Source organism: Apteryx rowi, unplaced genomic scaffold, assembly GCF_003343035.1.
Source record: "Apteryx rowi isolate R43461 unplaced genomic scaffold, aptRow1 scaffold_5, whole genome shotgun sequence".
Classification (NCBI taxonomy): Eukaryota; Metazoa; Chordata; class Aves; order Apterygiformes; family Apterygidae; genus Apteryx; species Apteryx rowi.
In genome coordinates, this window is record NW_020450760.1 from 1,824,542 (window position 1) to 1,845,560 (window position 21,019).

General features: G+C 37.2%; 2 protein-coding genes across 4 annotated transcripts; one reads left to right on the forward strand and one right to left on the reverse strand.

The window, feature by feature from the left end:
- Positions 1–33: 33 nt before the first annotated feature.
- Positions 34–5,592, forward strand: CINP (cyclin dependent kinase 2 interacting protein). The gene is made up of 5 exons (XM_026079662.1): positions 34–341; positions 520–688; positions 1,808–1,934; positions 3,511–3,640; positions 5,260–5,592. Exons 2-5 carry the CDS (start codon positions 612–614, stop codon positions 5,460–5,462), a joined length of 537 nt encoding a protein of 178 aa, XP_025935447.1. The 5' UTR covers positions 34–341; positions 520–611; the 3' UTR covers positions 5,463–5,592.
- A 3,613-nt stretch (positions 5,593–9,205) lies between these two features.
- Positions 9,206–20,828, reverse strand: ZNF839 (zinc finger protein 839). Of its 3 annotated transcripts, none has more exons than XM_026079561.1 (7): positions 19,284–20,828; positions 16,878–17,129; positions 15,856–15,948; positions 15,424–15,495; positions 13,525–13,665; positions 12,364–12,502; positions 9,206–10,590 (listed from the first exon to the last, which is right to left on the reverse strand). In XM_026079561.1, exons 1-7 carry the CDS (start codon positions 20,172–20,174, stop codon positions 9,599–9,601), a joined length of 2,580 nt encoding a protein of 859 aa, XP_025935346.1. In that variant the 5' UTR covers positions 20,175–20,828; the 3' UTR covers positions 9,206–9,598. The 3 variants fall into 3 exon arrangements, with proteins under 3 accessions (XP_025935346.1, XP_025935345.1, XP_025935344.1); XM_026079560.1 differs by having other exon boundaries at positions 13,576–13,665; positions 15,343–15,495; XM_026079559.1 differs by having other exon boundaries at positions 15,343–15,495; positions 19,284–20,827.
- Between the last annotated feature and the right edge of the window lie 191 nt (positions 20,829–21,019).

Sequence of the window (21,019 nt, forward strand, 5' to 3'; positions counted from 1 at the left end):
GGCCCCCTTGGGGGGGGGGGCGAGGGGAGGTGGCGGGCCCCGGCGCCTCCTAACCCAGCGGCAAAATGTCCGCCGAGGCGGAGAGGCCCCGGCGGCCGCAGCCCTCGGCTGAGCCGGCGCTCAGAGGGGGCAAAGGAGCCGCTGCGGTGGCTTCTTGACGTCCCCCGTGGCGTCAGCGTTTGGCGTAAAAGCCGAAAATGAGCTTAACAATGCGTGGACAAAAGACCGTTAGATCGATGAGTACTGCAAAGCCGCTGCTGTCCATGTCACGATACTGCATCGCAGAATAGGCATAGTTTTTAACAACGTGATTTTCTTGTAGATAATAACACGGTTTAGAGGTAAGGAATTTGGTTTCATGATTAAGGATAGTTAAATTCATGCAGTTTCCATTTTACCTCAATCAGTGTTCAGCAGTAAAGCAAGGAAAACATTCAGACACATACCGCTGCCCAACAGCACACTGATTTATCGCTATGTGTTTTTAAAAACTTGAATTTTCCTTATTGTCTTCTGTAGCAAAGAGTCCTGCTGATGGTACTCCAAGAAGACCTGTCTTATCTGTCAGTGCAAGAAAGATTAAAGATAATGCAGCGGACTGGCATAATTTAATGATGAAATGGGAGAGACTGAATGATACTGGATTTACCACAGCAAACAAAATTGTCAACCTGAAAATCAGTGAGCAGTAAGTATGCCAATGATACATACAAGTAAAGACAGTGTAGAGGTTGCCTTTATTGTGAAATTAGTCTGCTTCCTTCACTAGAAAACTTTTTGTAGAGATAGGGAGAGAATATGTCAGAATGAGTAAGGCAGCTCTTAGATCAAACCAAGCAGTTGTACTTTCCAGTTATATAAAATATTTACATTCAAATAAGATTTAAATGTCTCATAAAGATTAAAATAATCTCATGAACTAGTGGTATTTGCAAGAAACAAAAAATGTTTAATATATGTACAGTTAGGTATAATGGATATTTAAAATACGTAACATACAAAGTTAGAATCTAATCCTATGATCTTTACTCATGTGAGTTCCCTTACTATCCTGTGTATTTACTCTAAAGTCAATATTATCAGTTTTCACTAAGGTCAAGAGTTCAGCAGATTTCAAGTAAGAATCAATGACTTACATAGACAAAAAGTTGTTATAGCAGCGAAGATTTAACAAAAGCAATACTTTTGGTAGAGATACTATCTTCAGGCTCTAAAGGAAAACCTATAACTGACAGGGTTCTGACAGGCAAACTCTGTAATATTTTGCTGTAAAGGTGTCAGATCTTCCCTTCCCTCCCTGTCTGCTCCCTCTGTCAAAGTTTACAGCTTCTATGGGAAAGTCAGCAAGACAGAATATGATACATGCCTGCACCTTGCCTGCTCTCAGTTCACAGTTAAGTGTCTTCACTTAAACTGTCAACAAAGGTGAGTTTGTGGAGAGGCACCAGGCTGTCAGCTGGACCAGCTGAGGCCTGGGCATACCTTATACCCTGTCACTACGAGAGAGTAGCATCCAACAGAGAGGCAAGGTAAAGTGTTGGGGGTAGTGTTATCTTAACATCTGCAACTGTTTCTTTTGAGCATGAGCTCTGAAGTAGAGTAATTGAACATTCCTCTGAAGGTTATGGTACCAGCTCAGTTGCTCACTCAATTGCTAGATAGGCCCCTTACCTTCTTTCATGTAGGAATTCTCATGTACAGCTTGTGAGAGAGAGATTTTGTAGGTTCGGATGACATGGATTTTAAACCTCTGTGGCTAGGTAAACCTATATGCCGTGGTTTGAACTGCCTGATGCTTCTGTTTTAGATTCCAAGACAACAAATTGGAGATAGCCTGTGATAACAGTGCTACAGAGTCTGAAAAGCCATCTCCAAAATACAATGAAGAGCTGGATAGTTGCTGTGCAGAATTACTTGAGACCTTAAAGCAAATGGTAATATTCATTTTGCAGTTTTGACCTGTATTTTCCAAGCATGACTTAAGCAAATGACCTCAAATACTGTAAACAGAAAAGTGGGATTTTTAATCATAGTTCTTTGGCTTCCAACCTGAATGATTATAAGTCGTGTGCTCCATTTATTTGCTTGATTGGTAAATTTTAAAGTTGTTTTTACATTTGTCTTCTGGTTATAATTTACTCCTCCCTTTATAATGTGATCTTCTGAAAGAGTCCTGCAAAAATCCGTTCTAAAATTGCACCTGTCGTCTTTTTTCTCATCCTGAATATTTCCTCCATTTAAAACAAAACAAGTTAAAGCACTGAACAAGGTTTTATCTGCTGTGATATCTATTGCAGCTAGCTTTGATCAGACATTATGCATTACATTTTTAGTCTGCCTAGCTGTATTTTCCATGCTATAGCTTCCACTTCTGTAAGGGATAGAGTAAGAAAATTATTATGCAACACACCTTCTTTCTGGATATGTTGTCAGAAATGAATGTCACCTGTCAGGTTGGCATAAACAAAGAAATATTTTTGCTTGTTATTGTAATTTAAAATTTTACTTAAAATTAACTTTTACAGCCTTTAGCAATAGTGGAGGGTTGTTAAAAAGATGATTGGTGTAATGTTTCGTTGAGCATTTTTATACAGAAAAGATACTAGTCCGGTATTTAGAATAAGCAGGAAAGCAGCTAGATTTTCCTCAATTTTTGTTCTGTGGGAAAAAGTACCAGCAATTTGAGGGTTTTATTTTTTTCCTTGAGATAGTGTTGTATTCAGCCTAGCAGATGTGTTGATGCAATTTTTCATTACTTTTGAGTAATAGAAGTATAAGCAGCCTGTGTTAGATTGGATACTAAACACAGCTACTACAAACATATTTTATTTTTCATTTCTTATGAGCATATACTTTTTTAAGGATTTATATAAATATCTGTATTTTAGCTTCTTGACATAAAGATACTGTCTTCAAGCTCCATTTTGTTTTCCCAAATATTGGGCCCCTTAGGTGATGCACAAAGACGGGTGACCACAAAGAAAGTAGACAGAATACCCTCCTTCTCATAGCAAGCTGCTAAATGAGCCTAGATATATTCTCAGTCATAGCCTGAGCTGCTTTCCACAGCTGCAGCTAATCTTTTGATACGAAACTTAAGTCATATTGGCCTGACAACATTAAGAAGCATGTTCTTGCAGGGCTTGTGCCACACCTGTTCTTTCATAGAAAGTTTGATGTTTTTCCCCAGTACTAAATTGCTATAGGAAAAACTCAGAGAGGAAAAAATGAGAGAGAACTTTAACGTATTTATACATGGGGAAAGTGAAAAAAATACGCAAAATCAGAGTCAGTAGTCATATCTGTAGTGTTTGGAAATTTAGGGTATCTCATATTAAATCTGTATATAAATTCCAGCACTGATCCCTGCCTGAAATTATAAAGTGAGTTAGAAATGTAATGTCTAAAGAGGGTCTTCAGAAAGAATGTGTTTTAAAAAAAACTGTTTAAGATTATAGTAGGCTAATGTTCCTGAGATGTTCATTAATATTACATGTTCATCATTATCAGACAAAAATACAACTCAAAATGGAAAAGCTCTCTTTGACTACTAAAGGAATTTGTGACTTGGAAATGTTCCACCATGGAGCTGGAAATTGCACAGCACCCCTATTTCACACGTGGCCCACACCATACTTCTGTAAGTAAAATATTGATCACCTTAGATAAATGCATTATGTCACTCATGCAATGTAATTTAGGAAGATTGAAAAAGAAACCCTTTTACTTGGATATCTGTGTGTGTGTCTGTGTGTCAGGGAAAGAGTGAATGAACCTGTGTCTTTTATAATTGACTAATCAATAAACACATGAGTGTGTCACTTGGCTTAGGGTTACTGCTGCTCTTATGAACTGCTGGGTATTGTCTGACATGCAGCAATTTCAGCAGTAGTTATAAAGCCTGATCCAGTTAAAACTAAGCTTGTCAGCAGCTTACAGTGTCCAGTATGTACCAGACATGTCCTTTGTAAAGAGAGACATATTTGCAACTTGATAGTATTAAGCTGTAGTCTACAAACTACCTTGTTACTTGACACTGAAATTATATCCTTGGATGCAAAGAGCAAGCTATACCTCAGTTAATTGTCAGGCAGTCAAAGAAAAATACCTCAGATCGCAATGTCAGTCAAGACAAGTAAAGAAGCGTTCAGTTACTGTCTACTGTTAGGATTCACTTGATGGCAAGAAATAGGCCCTTTTGTTCTTCCAAAAATTCAGGAATGACAAAAAGTTGCCAGACTTCCAGTCTGTCTGCTTCCCAATGTATATTACTGCAGTTTTAAAGCTGTTTGTTTGAATTCAGGAGAAGCCTGACTGCGTGCAGACCAACTGGAGCTTTGGTGAAGTGGAACTCATTCTTTTATGCAGCCCTGCTCCTTACTTCACTACCACAAGCTAGCAGGAATTGTATGTGCTGGTTTCTGCCTGCTTGAAAGGGTGACCATGACAAAGCCAACAGCTATCAAAACACCCATTGTGACCAAATCATGTAGTGATGCTCTGCACTCCCTGAATGACTAATTCGTCCTGAAAATAGTAATGGTTCTGTCTCAAGTTAGAGATACAGGATCAATCTCTCATTAAAAATAATTTGGTTATTTTTTAGAAAGTCAGATAATTAAAGAGATCAGATAAAGATATTATGAATAAATATATTTAAAAGCTCCTGCCAGTATTACTCATAAAACTAGTAACAATATTGCTTTTTGTATTGGGCAGTTCAGTTTCGATCTGTTTTTTTGTTTTGTTTTACCATTATTCTTCACTCTATTGGTATCATTTACTAGTGATCATGCATTACTAAAGTGCATGAAAGCATGTGAGGACAACCTTTAGATTAGCTAAAATTATTAGTGTCTCTAAAATAAGAAGTTTATTTTTCAAAATAGCATTACAAAATTTTAAGACTAAGTTTCAGTTATTTAAAAGAATAGCTATAATAACTGCTAATTTTAGAGCAGATTTTGAGACCCAGTACCACTGCTTATTTTTAGAATTAAAAGAGGATTTATATCAAAACCAAAAGTGTTTAAAAATATATCCAAAAGATGAGGAAAATGTTTAGCATTTTATATTTCAGTCTGCAGACATTCTTAATGTTGTAAAAAAGCAGGGTGTCAGACTTTTAAAAAATATGTGGAAGAGCTTGTATATCAAGTAGGGTTTTTTTAATGGCTAACATAACACAAATATAATTTAACTTTTAGAGAATTGCTGATCTATTAGGATTGATGTGCTTGGTTTTTCAATCCATTTTAGATGAGGTCTCTCTGAAGCTCTCTCAAATGTACAAGAAGGAGCTACAACTCAAGCAAACAATTGTGCAAGATATTGCTCATTCTGCTGACCAGGATCTGTTGATGGTCTATTTATCATCGTGGTTATACCAGCCTTACATTGATAACAGCAGCAAACTACTATTAGAAGCCATGCTGTTGGAAACAGGACATAGACAGTGCTAGAACTGCAAATGTTACTTGGCTTGTTTCTGAAGATACTCGCATGAAATTGAAATGGCAAGTTTGCAAGGCTCACCAAATGTGTTGAATTTTTGTAAAACTTATTAAAAATATTTTTCTCTATTTGTATTTATTATTTTGTCTCAGCCAATATTCTTTTTTCTGCGTGGAACAACCTGTTTTAGTTTGCTTTATCCATCTAAAGCTTGGCTGTGGCGCAGCGGTGACGAGAAAAGTTCTGGGTCCAACAGGTTGACTCTGCAGCTTTATGGTTAGGGCATTCAGCTGAGATGAAGACATAGATTTTTGAGGAAAACATGACCAAATGCTGGATAGTATTTCCATCTTAATGAGGGCAGAATAGCACAGCTGTCCTTCAGCAGCTAACAGCTCAAACCTAAACGTTTGCTTTTAAGTGGTGAGTGGATGGGATATAATTTTTCCCAATTTTTAACAGTAATTAATATTTCTAAGTACATCCCCAACTCTGCTTTGCATTCATGTTTTAAATAGCTTGTTATCTAAAAGCGAGGTGTCAGTGTCATGCAGTCTTGTAGGAATGTCATTTGATGCTGTTATGATAGTTTGGTGTGTGGTCCTGAGAAGTTGCTGCAGAAAGTGGTGTAAATTCTGGTTTGGCTTGATTACACTGTGACACTTGAAGAGTGATCCAAGCCTGAACTAGTACATTTGGCAGGTTTAGTACAAATCACTATGCCACAACCATTATATGAAAAGGTCTTTTCTCTTTTAATTCTTGTAACCTTTGTAACCTTTTTCTTTTAGAGATGTTTCGTGAAGGCTTCTATTGAATAAAAAAAGGCCCTGCTTCAGCCGTGTCCTTGTGCAATATTGTTTGCTTCTTATCACAGAGCTCAGTAAGCCTTTCCTTGGATAACTCTTGCTGATGTTAAGCATTTTTTCCTTTAAAGGTGCGTCACCTCCATCTTTTGATTAGCAATGTACATGAAAAGATTTATTGGCTCAAATTCTTGCTTTTCTTTTTCCTGCTGCTGCTCAAGTATGAGGCTCTGTCTTTCTTGGCAAGGAGAGTAGAGAATGTGTTTAGGAGAAGCTGGATAAGTGCAAATACTAAACATCAAAAGGAATTCAATACCCTTATTTGCTTTCTCTCCTGAAGATGTAATAATCACTGTAGCATACCACTATGTCAGAGGCGGGTAACGTGGAGAAGCTGCTACAGTTACCAAGCTTTTGATAACTGTTAGCTGTTCTTGCAAATTAGCACTTTTCAGAGAAGTGTATTACAACTTGGAAACTACCCAGCTAATCATTTCATCAGTTTAGTTAAATCCCTAATGTGCAATGAATTTAGGTCTTTGTCTTACTTTGTTATGATTAATAATCCAAATTCCTCCCATTTACTATTACTGACTGCCTATATGACCCATTCCTGTATAAACTGTTGCTTCTGGTCTCCCATTTTGCACAATTATGTAGCATTCCTAAGTGCTGTTGACTCATTTCTGTGCCCTGACAGATGTTTACCCTTGATTATTCCTGAAAAAAGAAGCATTTCAACTAAAAGACATGTGCATGGAAAGCAAACCACTATGAAATGGCCACAATGGCTGTGGTTTGACATTAGAAAAATCTAATTAACAGTCAGAGATCTGGAACAGATTTCTGATAGGAAAAGTAGGGTCACTTAACTAGTTCGAAGCTGAATTTTGATAAGCTTGGCAAGGGGAGTATACGAGTTGCCTGCAATAACAGAGCCGAGAGACATAAATTGGAAAAGTTTTCTCCATGTATTCCTCTGGCCAACAAAGAGGTTGTTTCAGGCAGCTTAATAGCGTTCTATTCTTACCCCCAATTTCTAGTATTTAAGAAGAAATACTACTGTAACTCAACAAGTAGAACAATCAGTTATGAATAGTTTTGTTATTTTTTATTATTTTTCAGTGCAAGAGTTCCATCTAGTTTAACAGCCACCTCAATTTATCTGAGTAGAGAGAGACCTTATCACTATGGAAACACTTGCGTACTTGAAAAGTATTTTGCAAGAAAAGAAGGTTGGTTCACTTATAGAATTCTTCTTTTAAGATGAGAGTAGGTATATTGTATTTCCCAGCATGTGCAAATCAATAGGAGAGGCAGAATTGAAGCACATTTTCATTTTCTACGGAGGTGGAAATTGTGGATCATTTTTATTTCTTAGAGGAAATAAGCTCTTCAGGAAGGAGTCTTCATATTTGCAAACCTCCTTGCTCATTGACAGCAACAGGACAGAGAAAGATTACTGCAAAGTCATAATTGCAGAGAAGAGGATGTTTTGTCATACAATAGTTCTAGGAAATTCATCTTTATATTTGGAGCCCTCAGATCTAGAGAGCCAGTACAAAAAGTATAATAGGAAACAATTGTTCACTGTAATCAAAGACCAGCAGATCTTTGTACGGTACCTTCATGTGTAAGGTATGCCCCTGTCCTCTGGCCACTACCACCTCCTCAAACCCCCCCCCCCCAACCCCAAAAAACAACAAGATGACAGCAACTCACTAAAATATGACAGTATTTTTCAGATCCATGCAAAAAAAATGCAATGTCCTGGCTAATCATAAGTTAATCTATTTAGGCAACCAGAAAAAAAAAAAAGATTATGTTAAAGGGATGTCAGAGATTATTTCATCTCTAAGCCATCCCCTCTCTCCCTTGTTCAGATTCAGTTTTAGAATCAATTTTTCCACAGTAACAAGGCCCTGAAAAATCAATGTTCATACTTGATATAAGAAGTCCTCCTGCATATTAAAGGAACTTTTAGCTGATTTGTCTAACTCTCTCAATAGCCTCATACATATTTAGCAATGAGACAACACACAGTTGTGTTACCAGTTTTCAGTAATGTCTACAAGAGCTCAAGAGAAAAATAAGGCTAGTAGTCATTTAATGCTGCTCTTTAGCACCCACTAAGCTTCCTGGGAAAACAAACAAAAAAACCCCAAACAAACAAAAAAAAGCCATCCTTGAACGAGAAGAGTATCAGCTGTGAGGAAGTGTCCACAAAAATACTGTCATCCAAGCAACAAAAGCTATTTCACTACCCCATTGAAAGGATGAGAGAAAAAATACAGGATAGTAGTAGATAATGTGGTAACTTTGCTGACTGCTTAGAGAAATAGTTTTCATAACCAATAATAAAATTTTAAATATGATTAAATAGTACAGGGCAGTATGGAGTTACTAGGAAGAGCAAAACATAGATGTAATAAAAGATGCATCACCTGAAAGAAATATATATATGTATAAATATAATACGAGTCTAATAGAAATGAAAAAAACCCACCAGGGATTAAAGATGAAGTTATGAGAAAAGAATTTGCTATGATATTAAGGCAATTCAGATCACTACTTACACATCTGCATACTGCTGTCAGTTTGTAACAGCAAGTTTTGAAGTGGTTTGTGACTGACTCACCACAAGGCAAGCACGCTTGAATGTATTTCCAGCAGTTCAGTAGGAATTATAGGCCTCCACAGAACAGCTATTTTTGTCTTTAACTCAGTGGGTGCTTAGCCTATTGTTATCTGAGCAAAGACTAGAGAGGTTAGTTAGGCTGTCACATTATTCCTAGAATACACAAGTGTGGATTGCATTTTGAAATTACACATTTTTCCAGGCAGATTTAGGTGCATCAAGTCTAGATGCTAATGAATATTCAAGCTAGCTTGAACAAAGTGTAATAAAGCCAAAGAGTTTTAGAATCTCAGTGGAACAGAAAATGTATATTTTTAATATAGCTTTTATTTTACCCATACACAGCTTGCCAGTACACGGCACATCACTGCCAAAAAGCAGTACAGTTTACTGCATTTTGGATGGCTAAAGAGAAAAGGGACTATGTAACGAAAGGGAATAGTGCAACAGTTTTAAGGTTGACAGATTTCCATTTTCCCCTACCCCCCAACACATAGAAGAGCAAATAGAATCTTGTTATTTCTAGAATTTTTGGTTGCAATGCTGCTAAATTTATATAAACATAAGTTATAAAAAAGTACAGGGCATAGAAAGAGTTTACAAATAAGTTAAATCTCAATTATTTCAGTATTCACATTAGAAAAATATACATTTTATATAGTCAGTCTTTTCCAGAAGAAAGCATATACGGTTTTCTAATTTATGGCTCCAATTCACTTTGTGAGAGCAGAACATCTTCACTTTGGCCATCTGCTTCCATTGCCAGTAGTGCTTCCACAGTTTCCAAAGGTATCCCATCAGGTGTGCGAATATGCATTGTAGTACCGTCAGAATCAGTTACAATAACAATGCCTTCTGCCTGAGACAAAACAGCAGCATCTGGATGAGATAAAATAAGCCCATCTGTAGTCTGAATAAAAATCTGTTCATGTCCCTGAGACAAAAAATCATGGCTCTCATCAGTAATCTCAAACGCTACAGTTTCGTCTACAGTAACTGTATTCTCCAGCTCATGTGGTTCCCCTGTCCCACAAGAAAATTCATGCACATTTTTAAAAGGGCTTTCATGGCTCATGTGAGCAGACAAGGAGGCTTCCTGGACAGGATTTGGGTGCAACTCAGTCTGAGCACTGTGTGGATGGTTTATTGGCACAACATTTGTTGAAAAAACTTTTTCAAGTTGCTGCATCTCATCAGCGATACCAGCATCATGAAGCTGTTCAGAATGTTCTTTAATTGCAAAGTTCTGGTTTTCTTCTTGCAGTTTCTGATATTTTCCACTGTGATCATTTTCTTCACTCATTGGTAGGTTAGTGCTCTGACTGCCCATTGCATTCTCTGATACAGAGCTGCAGAGCTTGGGAGCCGACAGTCCACCTGCTGGATTCCCTCTCACAAAGTGTGCTTGAACTAATTCTGGTGAGTCATCGGCTTCAACAGGCAATACAGCTTCACTGTTCAGCAGAGATGTGTCACCTGCAATATCTGGTCCCTGTATGTTTACAGGCTGGGAAAACTCCATGCTTATTTTCATAGTCTGAGAGAAAATACCTGAATGTTCAGCACTGATTCTAACTTCTGAATCAACAAGTGAGTTATGTTCCTCTGCTATAGGTAACATGCTTCCAGTTGAGCAGCACGTGATATCTCTATCTTCTGAAAGTAAGATTTCCCCATTTAATGGATTAAAACCTGAAAAGGTGAAAGAAATATCATTTTGTTGGGCGATCTAATACTGCAAGTCCAAAAAAGTAATTTTTCTACAATAATCTTGGAGGAAAAACTAGACTGCTTCCCTCTTTTCCTCCCCCAAATTAGTAAACTTGAAGTGTCTTAAGAGTTTCACAGCAGTTTCCATAAGAAGGACAGTATAAAAATACTTAAGGTATTTTTAGATAGTGAAATACGATTGAATATTTCCATACCAAAGGACTTTACATTAGAAGCAGCATTTTTCTGGTAATTCTGAAGATAATCTGGGCTGAAACTGAACTATTTCCATCTGGCATATAGCCAATAAAAGACAAAGACTACACCACAGACAAAGTTGCCAGCTGCTCATCCACATTACCATGAGTAAACTGACAGACACATTCAAACTTGGTCAAATTTCTGTTGATATCCAAGCTCATCCAGGATTCAAATGTTATCGAGTAACTACCTGTCTAATGAGCTGTGCTAACAGCCCCAGGAACACTTTTCATTCAGCCTGTGACAGAAGAGGTAAAACACTAGAAGTTTAAATTACTGTGCTTTACCAATCATTTGACATGGACTAAGAGCCCTCACAAACCCAGCAGGTAGTTAAACAATAACTTAAGCTGCAGTAGCACGAGTTGTCAGTTTTAGTTCTTGAAGATTAAGAGGAACAAGTACTTTTTGTTATGAAAGATACCACTGCGCAACAAAGGAGGCATAACAACTCGGAAGGGCCATTTAAACTTTGTACTGCAGACTAGCAAAAGGCCTACTAGCAGGTGCAAATGAAATAAATATTAAAAAAAAAAATCACAGCCCAGACAAAAATCGTAGTATAACAAGAAATAAGCATGGTCAAGCAGGGAGTCTTTCAGAGAAAGAAAAAATAAACTAAGGGGGGGGGGGGGACTTGAAAGACACACAAAGGGCAAAAGCAAAGCAGCTTATAGCAACACCAAAAAAAGATTTTACAAAGCAAGAGGATGGCAGTGGTATGCATCTCAATAGAGCAGGGTGACAGCTGGAATCTTTCACAACCCTGACTGTAATGCCTCTGAATACTGCAACGCTTTCAAATACGAGACCAGCGGAGTTTGGGGAGATTACAGTCGGGGACGCATCTTTTTTTGCTCACTAATCCACTGTTACCCTGCCAGTCTGAGGTAGCAGGGGGAAATAAAGAGAAAGAAGGGAGAGGGAAGAGAAGAGAAGAACATGCACCCAGAAAAGACTGTCATGCAAAATGGTGTCTCAAATCCCTTCTTCAACTTCTGCATCTCCTGTGGGATATGGTATTGCCTCCACCAGCTCTTGCCCTCCCCCAGGATCTGTAAAGCCCTGATGATTCTGCTCATGCAGTCTGCTGGGGCAAAGAGGAAGGACATATAGCTTGCTTCCTCTTCCTTCGCTCTCCCACTGCTGACACGAAGCTCATGCACTGCCTCCATTATAAGGGATAGTGTGGACAGGAAGCATTCAGGCAGCACACAGTGGAGGACAGGACTGTTATCCCAATACTCCAGTAGTATCAGTAACTGGAGCATCATGCATTTAGAACTGTGCTACTGCTGTGGTGTTAGTGCATCATCACTTTCCCCCCCCTCCCCCCATGAAGCTTTTTTCAGTTAAACAGGACCTTTAGGAAGGACCTGGGAAGCAAGTTGAGAAATTAAACCTTAAGACAAAAACCACAGTAGCTTGAAGAACACAGGAATTTGTTCAGCTTCTCCATGAACAGAAGAGAATCGGTAAATCTGAAGAGGTTACCATCTTTTTCAAACAGTGTACACAAATTCCCACTCTTTTCTTTCACTTCATCTTGACTGGCATAAGCATTATTCACATTCTCCATTATGTCTTCTAACTTGGTCCTTTTGGCTGATGGCAACAGTTCCTCCCCTGAGCTCTGTCAATACAAGAGATAATTAACTGGCTGCCACCAATAGCAGCTGACAATACTGGAAAAGATCACAGGCTAACTGGGGAATTTTATGGCAGTGAATTGATACCCACCCTGAAAATAGGATTTTGCACTGAAGGTCTTCCTAAAAGGTTAGGGTTTAACACAGCCCTCACACTTTCCCAATACCACTGATTACTTATGATATCTCGTTGAAACAACCCACCCTTGCTTCAAGATCAAAATGCCTCAGTGAGCCACTGTAATTAGCTGTAGGACATGATACCTGCTATAAGCTATCTCTCCAGGTTCAATAAAGGGCTATGAACAGCTCATCCAGCATCTCTTGGTTAACAAGTGAAAACTGATTGGCTCACAAATTTAAACATGGGCAGAAAAGGGAAAATTGCTAGTTTTATTTCTTCTCCACCAGGGTCAACTCTGGGCTAAAGAAAAATAGAACAGTTGAAGGGAAGGACCAAAGAGATGCAACTTTCAAGAAAAAGAAACAGACTGCTCCTTACTACAGCTGCAGACAGACCAAATCTGGTAAACTAGCTTGTTAGAAAGAAAGGAGCTGTTTTCATGCACCTCTGACAACGACCGAATTAGCAGAGCAGCCACTTCAGCACCTGAGCCTACTGCAGGTTAGCCCATTTACTCCAACACAATTTATTAGAATCTAAAGATTTTTTTTTTTTTTTTGGGGGGGGGGGGGCAGCAGCATTTACTAGTGCTAACACAAACTTTCCTCTCTATATCACAACATCACCTGTGAACCCCTGAGATCTTATCCTGAATGCCACCAAGTGTCTTCCCAAAGAACATCTTTAGCCTGCTAATTCAGATGCTCTGCTATGGTACCACAGTGGCAAGTACTACTTTAAGTATTTACAAACTCTGAACACCATGAAAGCCTTACTTTAATACAAGTCATAATACTAGTATGGCTTTGTAGGAATTATTAATTTAACAAACTTTAATTTGTCTTGGTTTCATTTTTAAATTTTCACAAATGTATTCCATACCTCAGCTAACCGTTTTTGTCCCAGTATCTCCACAGGCACTTGCTCACTAACCATTTTAATCATATGTTGTGAACAAGAGTCTACACCTTGCATCTTTTGTTCTCCAGTGAGTACTTCTGTAAGTCCTAGCGATTCAGCAACCTTTAAAAAGTTACAGGAAAAAAAAAAGTTAGCCTCTCCAATCTGAACACATAAATACTGAAATACTGGTTCATTTTCTTAAAATTTAACTAGAAGAGTAATTACACAGGGGTCCAGTCTGACAACCAATCATTACAGCTCAATGAAGTATTTAGACTCCCATGTTTTCTACTAACTTTCATATTAATAGAACACGGCCTTCATTTGAAGGTGAAAATTAAAAGGCAAATTTGAAAGAATTAGGAGTACCATGATTATATATAGAATCCAGAGTCAGTTACTAAGAGCAGAGTTTAATAAAGAACACCGTCAAGGCTTTCCATTATTTAAAAACATTTAAGTCTTGCTGTTTAAAAGTATCTCTTAGGAGCTAAAGGTTATATTCTTTTCCAAATTCGATTCCTCTGTTTCATCCTTATGTAGATATGCTACTATATGGCTTCTGAAGGCTGTTATTTTTTAAAGAACATAATTCTATATAAAGAAGGCACATTAACACTGGAGAGAAGAAAAAAGGTAGGTTCCATTTGAGGTCTACCAATATTGCCAGCATCCCATTAGTTGATGCAACTTCCATTCTCCAGAGGGAAGAATCAGTGTTGGCCAATTACAGACTAGTCCGATGAGCATGCGGTAATCCTAGAAAGTTTTTTAGTACATCAGTGAATGTCATGATTTATTCTGAAAAATAAATACTAACTACTGCTAACAGTCCATACAGCACTTGATTTTTAATTCGATTGTTATCAGAACCAGAATCTTATCTCTGCCTTCACTACCCTGAGTTCTCCAGTACGTTCCCCTTTCATAGCAGTTGCAGATATGTATGTATGCTAGTTCATAGCAGTATGCAGATGTTGCAAGTTCAGTGCAGATGTGCCTTAATGAGCATGCCATTTAGAAATTTTGTTGGAGGGAATATGCAAAACAGTGTTATTCACTACTAGAAACGGAGAAGGGAAAATGAAGAAGAGGTTATTTAAAAAGATTTTATTCCAAGCAAGAGGAACAAAGACCAAATAAAGGATAAACAAATTATACAAAACCAGAACAAAACAAAAAACAACCCACAGTGTCTTTCTAGCCACAACTACATAAACAGTAAATCCGGAAAGGGTTACTGAAATAATAGTTTGCTTTTTTTTTTTTTTATTTTATTAATGCATTCACTACATTTCATATTTGTTAGTATGACTATGAACTGCACAGAAGCATTCCATTTGTCCTCATTTTGCAGTAATAGTACTTACTCCCTTTAAATCAAGGCCACTTGTTTTAAATATAGACACTTTCTTCCTAATCAAATATTAAGGTGTACTTCTATTAAGAGTTAATGCTAAGCACACCATGCAGTAAAGTGCAGCTTCATACTACTCTAGATATGCAGACAGATACCAGAAATCAGCACTGCTGGAACTGATTTTATATATATATATTTTTTTAGTTGTGTGTTCTGCCATAAACTAGAACTGTAGTTTTATTACAGATTTCTTTTTCACGCTTTGTTTTTTTGTTGTACTGTTTACAGTTATCTCCATCTTTTGTTTATCAAGAAAGATGTTTTGTTCAAATAAGCTTTGTCATGCAGGTAAAGTTATCAGAGAAAACTAAAAACGTACAAGATTTAAAACAGACAAAACCCCCCAAATCACAGTTCCAAGTAGAATACTTTATTACCTTCAGATCTTTTATTTCAACAGGCTCCTGGCAACTCAACAAATCAGAATTACTAAGGTAATCATAAGCCATTTTCTTTACCATATTATGCAACTCTTCAAATTCCCTATACACGTCCGGGAAGTAAGCTCTGGTTGGATACCCTTTTTCAACCTAGAAATAAGCAAAATAAATAAATAAATAAAATAAAATAAAATCTTTTTTTCTCTCCTATTTTAAGTAAGATTAAATTTAAATCTGTCAGTTTGTTTTGCTCAAAAATTTAAAATACTAACAGTCAAGTCAAAAGACTATGGAATCTTCAAAAATGCCACTGAATGAGGCAGGAAAAAGCCTTTCAATCAACAGATCTATCAGCCTTTTGCCTATACAGAACAGAAATGATGTCAAACACCTTCATTCTGCACACATCTAACTTAGGAAATAGATTCCTTTAGAGAAGTATCTCAATGTATATTAATAGCAGTCTCCCTAAAATAATTTAACATTTTTACATTAAAAAAAAAATCTCACCTTCATCAACAGAAATTCATATACTGTTACAAGCTTTGTAAGACGTGGGAGAGCCAGCTCCATTAAGTCTTCATTATCACATTGTTGTATTAGCTGTCAAAAGCCATAACGAGTTTATTAGAGCAAAGTAGCCTACAAAGGTTATGCATCCCACATTCATAACATAAAATGTCACTACTTTTCAATAAGATGCAAACATATCTTATAGAAACATCAGATACATGGTTTCCATCAGGGTGATTTCTTTTTATATTTTAAAAAGACAACACATAGCAGGCTACCAGTTCCATAAAGCAGTTGCTGCTAAAAATTCAAGCTAGGAACAAATTTGTCTTTTTTTTTTTTTTTTTGATATGCATACTATATGTTTAAGCAGCTTTGAGAATCAAGGCAAATGTAACATCAAAAGAGGAGGTAAATTAAAAAAAAAAAAGCTTCAACAACAGCTTATAACCCACATTTACAGACAACATTCAGTGCCACAAATTCTTGCATACTCATATAGAAAGAAGAGCAATAATATTAAATTTAGTAGATGTAAAAGATCTTCTACAACACGTAGGAAACAAATGGGAGGAAAAAAAAAAGTTAGCTTTTGGGTTTTTAATCCCCACTCAATCCTCCCCCCAGAGCTTCATTGCTTTTTTTCTTTTTTCTTTTTTAAAGTAAAAAAACATTGCACAACTGCAGTTGGGTTTATTTCTACTGTGTTGGAACAGATACATAATAATACCTAGTAATTATTCTTCTCCAGAAAAACAATAGCCAAGCATACATCTAACTGTCAAAAGACCCTTTCTAGACCAAGATTACATTTTGCTTTTGTCCTGTGTTCTGGCAGAAGTATTTTTCCTTAAAACCTAGCTTAACACTTTCTTAGAAAATATCTGAGGCTATCATTTTGTCAGCAAACAAGAATGTCAAAAGCAATCTTTCTGAAAATACATCCTTGAAAATAAATTGTCAAAAAAAAAAAAAAAAAGGATATATACTTAGGAAGTAATTGCAGAAAAGAGCCATACCTCTTTTAATCTAGCTTTTCTTCTGAATACATTGTGCTCTGCTGACACACTACTAAGTGACTTTGAAGGGGACTGAGCAGGTCTGCTAAGCTTTCCAGAACACCTGGATCTTCCACCCATCCTTGGTCGACCTCGTCTCTTAGGTCGTCTGGGCCTTCCAGGTCCTTTTGGTGTTACAGGTGCCCGGTGTCCTGAACTGGTTTCATTTTGCTGTTCTGCCAACAAGTGTCTGCTTTCTGCAGACTTACCAGTCTTTAATTAAAGGAAAAAGAAAAAACAGTTTTAAACACTGTTTTGAGGAAGGCAAAATTTTATAATGAAGGTCTTCATTTGGATAGTTGGATACATGCATAACTAAAGATTGTTGTGGAATAAAGCCACCACACAGCTACTTCTGCAAGATATGCGCGCCGTTATTTGTAAAGTTAGCCTTTTTGATCCACAAAGAGTCATATGAAATACAGAGATTAAGGGAATAAGATTAAAGTCTTACTTATGTGCGTTAAATGTTTAATATTTTTGAAGTAAAATATGTCCTCTCTGAACAAAGAGGTTACAGAAATGAGCCTTAGCAGTAAATCACACTCATCAAAGACAAGTTGGGGTTTCATAGTAACCACATCAAAGCATGAAGATTTTATATGAGCTAAGAAAACTATAAGTCATGAACAGTGACAAGCTCAGTAACTAAAATCCAAATGTTTTTCCCCAGTTTCCACCTGTTTCAAAATCCTCAGTCTTCCCCAAGAGCACAGCTAAGTAGCTTCTGTAATAAGACCACAAGGCAAACTCAAAGTATATTTTCTAATTTTTAAATTGTTATTATGACCTCAGTGCAAACAATCAAGCTATATAATAAAAATCAAACTTTTATTGATCAAAGCAGTGATTTTTTTTTTTACTGAATGCCTCTTTTCCTCCCTACCAAGCTAGAATTTCTAAGCATGACCCAGTATTTTTTTTAAGGGGTGACAGATTACATAGTACTCAAGTAGTTCAAGCTTCTTTTCATAATCAGTGTATCTTCATCCTAATGCTCACTAGCTCCCTACTATTCTAGTAAGTAGGAACACAGAGATTAAATGACTAAATTAGTTTTAATTATGATATAAACCCATGCTGAGCATGGGGGTCTTGGCTGCCTTCCCGTCTATATCAATCTACCAGTTTTAATAAGCCTGTTATTCTTTCTAGAAAATATTTACTTAGCCAAAAACTGTAACTAAATCAATGAGTTAACAAAGTACAAATTTGTAAAATCCATATTTGCTGGTTAGAGATAACAGGTAAAATAGAAAACTAGCAATCTATAGCAGTCAGTAATAGTGCTGCATTTTCCTTCAGGAGTAGTACAAGAGATTCTCTGAATTTTTTTCTAAATCCCCATAACCCCACCAGAATAAGTGGTGCAAAGGCAAGTTACAGCTATATAATAATAAAACAGAGACTAGATTTTGAGTATTCTGCACTTCTCTCTCTCCAAGGATGATAAGGAGCATAGAGGTTGGGGGCGGGTAGGAGGAGTTGTTTGCTGTGTTCATGTCTTGAGCTGCAAGTTTTCCTGTTTCTGAGAATAACCTCCTATTTACAAATAAAAATGTAACAAATACTATGTTACTACATCTTAAAAAGTATCTTTCTCTAGAAGAGAACTGTATCAGGTCTTTTTTTGTTCCAAGCTGTTAAAGTCATTTTAATATTAAAAGAGATACTTTATTTTGAAGTGACCAGCTTCAAAGATCACAGAAGAAGAATTGTAGCTGAAGTAGCTTCTGACGCAGAAAATCACGTTTTACCAAACAGTTTGGTTCACATAGGTAAGTTAAGCCTCATTTTCAAAACTTTACTGTGGGAAAAACTGCTGTCCGCTGTTGGATTCCAGATAAGTTTCAACACAGAAGAATCCCTATTTCAGCCACAGAAACTACAGGTAATGTCTTAGTGTCTGTCATGCTAAAGGCTATAACTGAAAAATGCAATATTCTTCAAAATGCAAAGGCAGCGACTATTTATGCAGACCAGTTTATTTCAATGTGACAGCTGTATGTCACAAAACCAGTAATGAATGAACACTGAACTAACATTTTATGTGCCTGTGCAACAATACTATTCTTGCTATGTTGCATGAGACAGCATTTTGATCTTTAAAACAGTATCTTGATCTTTAAAGTGGGAAATGTGTTCGATTTTGGTATGGTGGTGGATATTATTGAGCAGTGCAAGACTTCAAAATTTTAATACAGACATATACCACTGAAGGGACTTGCATTTAGTTCCCTACCTTCAGTCTTTTCAAAAATACTTATATTACTGTCAGCAGGAATTCAGATGAACGAGTACAGTATGCAGCTATAAAGCTGCCATTCTAATTTCTATAAAGCAGTTTTTTCAAGTAACATACTTTACCTGTTCTCCAGCCTGTGAAGCAACAGTTTCTTCCAAATTGGTAGCTAGTGCATTTTCATTATTTAAAATGACAGCAACGGAATCTGACTGCATTGGGCTTGTAGTTTCCTCTGCTATTCCACAAGCACTGTCCACAAATATACTTCCATTAGGCTTATTTAAAGGTATTTCTTGAGGCAAAGACTCCAGCTGTCCATGACCTGGATTAAGTTTATAATGTCTTGCTAATCCTCCTTTTCCTATATAGGACTTTTCACAAGTCTGACATTTAAACATTTTGGGTTTCAGATTATAATTTGAAGAACTGAATAATGCATCCTTTCCCTTCACCTTTCCTTCTTCATCATCTTCTATACTCAGTTCAGAGTAGTCATCAGAGTCAGACTGATGACCATCAGCCAAATCCTCCATTTTAATGAATTTATAATCTTTAGCTTTATATTTTGGAGGTCGTGAAATCCGTCCAGAACGAGTTTTCACTTTCAATGATTTTTTTAACTTGTCGTCTTTTTGTTTTTTTTCAAGGCATGATATCAGAGTATTTGTTGAATTGGCTGCAACCATGGTAATATTTGGAGACCTTGCAGCTGATACTGTGGCACATGTAGTTCTCTGTCCATTTAGCATCTTACACGTGGGGATCTTGTTCACAGACACTGATCCATGAGGCGGTAAAGGTCTCTGCATAAGCAACTGAATTGGAGGCTCAGAGGAACTATGTAGGAATAGCTGCTGCTGCTCAGTTCCTGTTACTGGCTGTATCCTAATTATTTGGGGATTAATAATGCCAAGTCCAGATATACTAGAATTTCTACCAACCGACTGACTCAGCGTTATAGTTTTGGACTGGACTGATGCCAGTGATGGCATCGGCCTTTCAGTTTCCTTCATCTGTCCTGGCTGAACTTGGACACAAATGGCTTCCAGCTGCTTTTGTGGAAAAAAACAAGAGAAGAGTTGAGGTTACAAAAACACACTATTTATTATATAAATAGAATATTTATTAAGACCATACATACATGCCCTTAAAACAAAGCATGATAAACCAACACACATCATTAGTTTTCCATTTTATTAACATCAAAGCACAAATTCCCTTCCTTTAAGCTATGGAGTTTCCTGAATATTTACAGATGTGACTGCTGTTCAACTAAAGCATTTAAAGTTTGGTCTTAGGTCACCTTACAGCTTTGTTCCCTGCAAACAGGCCTGTTCTGGAACAGCAGAGTGAATGGGATTACCTAGGCATATCCATAACCTTCAACAAGCTAAATACAAGAGAATTGCAGCCAGTTAAATGATGCAGGCCAAATCCAGATCAAGGACATCTCATAAAAAGTGCGTGGTTCAAGAAAACTTTGAGATGAACAGTAACAGACGCCTCCTCATTATCGTCTCCTTTATATTCTTTCATATATCCTCATGCAAACCGCCGCCTCAGCTCAAAGTGATCACTTAACAAAAAACTTCGACTCAAAGCCCAAAGCGCTTTTATAAGAGGGGCACACATTATCTCCCCGGGCACCGTCACTAAATCACTACAGAACAGCTCTTCTAAGCTCTCTTACGCAATTAGCCGCTTGTTTAGCCCAGCTGAAATACTGGTCACCGCAGCCAGTATCTATATTAAGATGTGCCTGTTTCAACTCATGTTGGGAGTTCCGTCTTCCAACGGCAAGACGGGAGTCTACACCTAAAGGCAGGCTGGAATAGAGATTAAACACCTCGAGACCTGC